This window comes from Micromesistius poutassou (assembly GCF_964030765.1).
Source record: "Micromesistius poutassou genome assembly, chromosome: 19".
NCBI lineage: Eukaryota > Metazoa > Chordata > Actinopteri > Gadiformes > Gadidae > Micromesistius > Micromesistius poutassou.
In genome coordinates this window covers 163871-171370 of record NC_140289.1, presented here as the reverse complement: position 1 = coordinate 171370, position 7500 = coordinate 163871, and the positions used below count along the sequence as shown (strand labels likewise).

Sequence of the window (7500 nt, the reverse complement as noted above, 5' to 3'; positions counted from 1 at the left end):
CAAAGACACACACCCACACACACACACACACACACAGACACACACAGACAAACACAAAATGAAATCATAACACTTACAGTACATATACTAAATATCCTATATTATAGTACATATTAATACTCACAGTACATACAGTACATATCCTATAGTATAGTTAAGCAATAGATCACATCAGTCAGTGGAATGTTGTCATTATACCACAGTTAAGGGGCGTTGTCTGTCCCTTAACTGTGGTATAATGAGAACATTCCACTGACTGAAGTGATCTATTGCTTTTATAAAACGGTTACGTAAGTATGGCCAAATGAAAGTCATAGACACCCTCAATTTTGAAAAAGCGAGAAAGTCGGAAAAGCATTTTTTTTTTTAACGAATACGAAAAAGTAGTCCCTCCTGGCTGCCGGCAAAGTGTGCGGCGGTTGCTATGCAACGCACTGTAGCGTCCTTCAGAGAGAAGGCTAGAGACGGTAGCTCGGTTCGCCGGCAATTTAGCCTACTATCGAGTTCACTCACTGTGTGCCTATTGCTTTACAACATTTCCACCCTCTCCATCAATCAACATGTTTTTAGGCTTCAGTGAACTATGCTATTGCTTTAATATATAAATAAACAACAGTTAGAGTTAGGCGCGGAGTGATACTGAACTCTGTAAACTGAACGGGCGTCATAGCTGTTGGGACAGTAACAGTTGGGGAACCAATCAGATTGCTTGATTTAAGCCACCCGTTTCATAATACATGTTAATACTTACAGTACATATTCCAGTAACATCTTGGCAGTAGTCTGCGTGTCCTTTACAGTTGCAGGGTAAACATGTTAGCTGTTCACTGAGGAAAAACCCTGAACCGCAGTCCTGTAACACACACACACACACACACACACACACACACACACACACACACACACACACACACACACACACACACACACACACACACACACACACACACACACACACGCACACGCACGCACACACGTACAATTATTATTTAGACACCTTGCACAGTATGTCCAAGAACTACAAAACTTTCTGTTAGCTATTACAGATATTGCCTATCATAACGTGTTAAGGCACTGACACACCGGCTTTGACGACGGCCGATCGCACAGCACACACCGAACAGACTCAGGTCACAGCACACACCCAACAGACTCAGGTCACAGCACACACCCAACAGACTCAGGTCACTGCACACACCCAACAGACTCAGGTCACAGCACACACACAACAGACTCAGGTCACAGCACACAGCCAACAGACTCAGGTCACACACCGAACAGACTCAGGTCACAGCACACACACAACAGACTCAGGTCACAGCACACAGCCAACAGACTCAGGTCACACACCGAACAGACTCAGGTCACAGCACACACCCAACAGACTCAGGTCACACACCGAACAGACTCAGGTCACAGCACACACCTAACAGACTCAGGTCACAGCACACACCCAACAGACTCAGAACAGACTCAGGTCACAGCACACACCCAACAGACTCAGAACAGACTCAGGTCACAGCACACACCCAACAGACTCAGGTCACAGCACACACCCAACAGACTCAGAACAGACTCAGGTCACAGCACACACCCAACAGACTCAGGTCACGGCACACACCGAACAGACTCAGAACAGACTCAGGTCACAGCACACACCCAACAGACTCAGGTCACCGAGCTCGCCAGACTGTCCGACGACCGATAATCTGGTTGGTGTGTCAGGGCCTTTACACATCATAAATTCTTACATATCATAATGTGTTATATATTATAACGTAGTATATGTGAGTAGAGAGTAGAGAGTAGAGAGTGATTCCCAATAAGGACATTCTCAGAGAAGAACACACACACACACACACACACACACACACACACACACACACACACACACACACACACACACACACACACACACACACACACACTCCCCAGTGCATGCATACATCCACACACACACACACACACACACACACACACACACATACACATTCCCCAGTGCATGCATACACACACACACACACACACACACACACACACACACACACACTGGTGTGAAGCGCTCTATTGAGTGCAGTTCCCAGTGTCACTGTGTTCCACTGACCCCTGACCCCCCCCCCCCCCCACACACACACACACACACACACACACACACACACACACACACACACACACACACACACACACACACACACACACACACACACACACACACACACACACACATTCTCAGGGATGATGTCATGGGTCTAGTGAAGGAACAGGAGACACACACACACACACACACACACACACACACACATCCTGTTTCCTGTTCAGCACTTCCTGTCGTATTATGGGTTATATTTCTCACATACTTGCCTACAGTGATATACACACACACACACACACACACACACACACACACACACACACACACACACACACACACACACACACACACACACACACACACACACACACACACACACACACACACACACAAACACACACACACACACACACACGCACACACACACACACACACACACACACACACAGACACACACACACACACACCATCCATCAGGTTTAGTGGTGGGTTATTGGGCCCCTAGACCAGCAGGAATATAAACTGTTAGAGACTGTGGAGGATGAGGAGGAAGAGGAGGAGGAGGAGGAAGAGGAGGATGAGGAGGAGGAAGAGGAGGAGGAGGAGGAGGAGCGGGCAGAGTAGGAGGAGGAAGAGGAGGAAGAGGAGGAGGAGGAGGAGGAGGAGCGGGCAGAGTAGGAGGAGGAAGAGGAGGAGGAGGAGGAGGAAGAGGAGGAGCACCTCCCAAGGGGACCAGGATCATAAAACAAACCAGGTTAGCATAGCCCCCTGTAGCTAGCTGGATCACTTCCTGGGTGACTTGACGGCAGCTAACTGGCTAGCTACTGTGACAGACAGCGGCTATTGGCTACACACTGCTAGATAGCAGCTAACTGGCTAGCTACCATTATAGACAGTGGCTGTGTTGTGGATTTTGGTCCAGGAAAGGCCGCCGAGACAGGATCGCTTTTAACTCACTTTATTTGGTTAAGGTTATTGGTCTATTGTCTATCGTCTATGAAACAAAAGGAGAGGAATGGTAAATAACACGCGCGGAGCGTCTCAGAGCTTAGCATCCAGGATACGCTGCTGAGAGATTCTGAATCTAAACTGGCAGAGTCCGAGTTAAATAAAAAGGTAAAAGGTGGGCGTGTTCTGTGGCTTTAAAAGCCCGCCCCCTTTCATCTATGGTTTTCCCACTTCCTCTGTGTGTCCGTTGCTGCCCCTAGTGTAAATGTTTCGTAACTTTGTCAAATGTGTTCAGTGCTGCCCTCAGGCGATTAGGAGGGGAAATTACCTCTAAACTATGCTTGGTGCTACTGGATATGGCTATGTGAGAGTATTAGAGTAAAAATGTATCGCTAGGGAATATTACAATTAAAAAATGTCACAATTGGCTAACTTCAAACAGCTAGTGCTAAGTGCGTATAGCTCAGCGGTCACGGTGCTGTCACACTGTTCTTGAACCAACCTCTAGGTCTAATGCTCTCTGCTATCTGTTGCTCAATGCTAGCAGCTGGTTTGCATTAGTGATGGGGGGGTTGGGATTTAAGAGCTCAGCTGAGATTCATTTTAGGAGAGGGGGGGGGGGGGGACGACTAGATGAGTTGTATCTGAACAGAAGATGTTCTCTTAAAGACCAAGATCATATCACTGTGCAGCTGGGTAGTCACGCTACTAGCTGCCTCTATAAAGACTAGCTTTAGAGCTAGGTAGTCACGCTACTAGCTGCCTCTATAAAGACTAGCTTTAGAGCTAGGTAGTCACGCTACTAGCTGCCTCTATAAAGACTAGCTTTAGAGCTAGGTAGTCATGCTACTAGCTGCCTCTATAAAGACTAGCTTTAGAGCTAGGTAGTCACGCTACTAGCTAGCTGCCTCTATAAAGACTAGCTTTAGAGCTAGGTAGTCACGCTACTAGCTAGCTGCCTCTATAAAGACTAGCTTTAGAGCTAGGTAGTCACGCTACTAGCTGCCTCTATAAAGACTAGCTTTAGAGCTAGGTAGTCACGCTACTAGCTAGCTGCCTCTATAAAGACTAGCTTTAGAGCTAGGTAGTCACGCTACTAGCTGCCTCTATAAAGACTAGCTTTAGAGCTAGGTAGTGACTTACTAGCTGCCTCTATAAAGACTAGTTTTAGAGCTAGGTAGTCACGCTACTAGCTGCCTCTATAAAGACTAGCTTTAGAGCTAGGTAGTCACGCTACTAGCTAGCTGCCTCTATAAAGACTAGCTTTAGAGCTAGGTAGTCGCGCTACTAGCTAGCTGCCTCTATAAAGACTAGCTTTAGAGCTAGGTAGTCACGCTACTAGCTAGCTGCCTCTATAAAGACTAGCTTTAGAGCTAGGTAGTCGCGCTACTAGCTAGCTGCCTCTATAAAGACTAGCTTCAGAGCTAGGTAGTCACGCTACTAGCTGCCTCTATAAAGACTAGCTTTAGAGCTAGGTAGTCATGCTACTAGCTGCCTCTATAAAGACTGGCTTTAGAGCTAGGTAGTCACGCTACTAGCTAGCTGCCTCTATAAAGACTAGCTTTAGAGCTAGGTAGCCACGCCCTTCCTTTAGCTAGCTTGACCGGATGTCTTGCCCGAGGACGCTCACTTACCCGAATATAATTAAAACAAATATTTTTTTAAACAGCAAAACCCAGAGCTAATTTAACATAAAACATACATCTCATATATCTTTAACAAATATCTCTAACATATATCACAAATATATCTCTAACAGATATCTCTAACATAAATCTCAAATATATATCCAACATCTTCTCTAATAAATACCTAACATAACATACTTAACATCTGTCTGATAAGACCACATCTGTAACATCGTATCTTATCTCTAACATCTGTTCAGCACATTCAGGGACTGAAGTATCTTGCACGCCTGACTTGTATACTTATATACTACTTATATACATATACTTTACCATTATGTTTCAGAGTCTCAATCAAGGAAAAAAGTTTCACTTGTGTAGACTCGAAGCACGGATGTTTGACGGACGTTTGACGGAATGTTTACCGATGTTTACTCATTCAGTATCGGAGCGACTCATCGCGACGTTCAGTTTACGCTTCTCAGCGTCTCTCAAGGATGTTTACACACGAAGCAAGAACGTTTAAAATCAGCTTATGGCGAAGTTCATGCAGAATTACCATAAATGTTGATAGTAGACACACACACACACACACACACACACACACACACACACACACACACACACACACACACACACACATATATAGAACATAGTGTGGATACAAAAAGAAAACTATCAACTATTAAATCGAACACAAAACAGGACACTGCTACTATGACAACCAGCTGGCTTACACAGAGATGAACAGCACACACACACACACCAATAACACAACAGACCGTACACAACAACACACAACAACACAACACACAGACACAAAGCAACACACAAAACAACAACAGCACTTACACACAACAACACACACCGACACACAACCGCAGAACTTACGCACCAACATAACTCACACACACACCACACACCACAACAACGCACCCTGAGGGAAGTCTCTCTGTCTCAGATCAATAAAGAACCATTTGTTGTGATCCTACTGTTCAGGGCTGGTGTTAGGGGTCAAGGGTCAGGGGTCAGGGGTCAGGGGTATTTTTTTTTTTCGTAGGATAAGTCTGGGATTCTCGCCTCTGATTGGTTAGAATGGCTTTCCTGCGATTGGTGATGGTTAGGGTAAGGGTTAACCCCTAACCCTAACCCTAAAAACCATAAAAAAGGGTTTGGGTAAGGGTTAACCCTAACCCTAACAAATAAACTCCCGCAAACAGCTAGGACTAATCGGAACGCGATCTAAAGGAGAGCCTTCAAACCAATCAGAGGCGAGATCCCAGACTTATCCTATGGAAAAAAAAAAATATCGCCAGGGGTCAGGGGTTAGTGTTAGGGTTGGGGTAGGGGCTCTTACTTTTAGCAGGGTGTTCTGTTGGCCTTGTAGTGTGAATGCGTTCGCTGGAGACCAGACGACACTCAGGACCCAGAGGAGGAGGGCTGGGGCGGCGGCCATGTTGGGTCTGTGTGGATCTCTCTCTCTCTCTCTCTCTCTCTCTCTCTCCTTCTCGCTCGCTCTCTCTGTGCGAGCGGCTGGTCTGGCTGCCAGCAGTTTCTATCTGTGGTCGTCTCTCCCTGGTCGTACCTCCTACCCTGCAGCTCGTCCTGCCTCTCTCTCTCTCTCCCTCCCTCATCCTGCCTCTCTCTCCCTCCCTCTCATGTCCTGTCTCTCTCTCTCTCTCTCTCTCTCTCTCTCTCCCCCCCTCTCTCTCTCTTCCCACATACCTCTCTCTCCCTCTGGGCTCTGCCTGTGCCCAAATCACACCCAGATGGCAAGCCTAGAAACTAGGAGAGACAGGGAGAGAGAGAGAGAGAAAGAGAGAGAGAGAGAGAGAGAGAGAGAGAGAGAGAGAGAGAGAGAGAGAGAGAGAGAGAGAGAGAGAGAGAGAGAGAAAGAAAGAGAGAGAGGGATAGAAAAAATAAATAGAGGAGAGAAAAAGAGGTAGCTAGCTGAGTATATGGGGGTCATTGGGGGGCACTCTCTCTCTCTCTGTGGAAGGGGCGAGCGAGTCCAGTGTCTGAGAGCTAACAGCTGCCCCAAGACACACGCTCTCTCTCTCTCTCTCTCCCTCTGTAGGAGGAGGTGCAGGAGGAGGTGCAGGAGGAGGTGAAGGAGGAGGAGGAGGTGGCAATGTGTGTCCCACTGTATGACACAGCAGCTATTGTTGCACAGTGTGTGTGTGTGTGTGTGTGTGTGTGTGTGTGTGTGTGTGTGTGTGTGTGTGTCTGCGTGTGCGTTTGTGTGTGGGTTTGTATGTGTGTGTCTGCATGTGTGTGTGCGTTTGTGTGTGGATTTGTGTGTGTCTGCGTGTGTGTGTGCATTTGTGTGTGGATTTATGTGTGTGTGTGTGTGTGTGTGTGTGTGTTTGCATGTGTTTGTGTGTTTATAGTTTTCGCTGGTATGTGTGGGGAGTGTAAGAGGACACCCCCCCCCCCCCCCCCCCCAGTCAACTGGTCTGATCTACCCTTCAAACACACACACACACACACACACACACACACACACACACACACACACACACACACACACACCATGCTGGTCTGGAGGTCTGACTTCTGTCCTTCGAACAATGTGATGCTACCAGGACCACTAACCCCTGAGATGACTGCTAGGACTACTAACCCCTGAGATGACTGCTACCAGGACTACTAACCCCTGAGATGACTGCTACCAGGACTACTAACCCCTGAGATGACTGCTACCAGGACTACTAACCCCTGAGATGACTGCTACCAGGACTACTAACCCCTGAGATGACTGCTAGGACTACTAACCCCTGAGATGACTGCTAGGACTACTAACCCCTGAGATGACTGCTAGGACTTAGGACT

General features: G+C 47.1%; 1 protein-coding gene across 1 annotated transcript in view; it reads right to left on the bottom strand.

Annotated features, from left to right (window-relative positions):
* The window catches only part of lama4 (laminin, alpha 4), a 50159-nt gene extending 43902 nt beyond the window's left edge, over positions 1-6257 (bottom strand). Inside the window, exons 1-2 of the mRNA XM_084483952.1 lie at positions 6026-6257; positions 752-853 (exon numbers count right to left, since the gene is read on the bottom strand). Coding sequence (XP_084340078.1) covers positions 752-853; positions 6026-6124 — 201 coding nt within the window. The 5' untranslated portion in view covers positions 6125-6257. The remainder of the gene's footprint in view (positions 1-751; positions 854-6025) is intronic.
* Positions 6258-7500: the final 1243 nt, after the last annotated feature.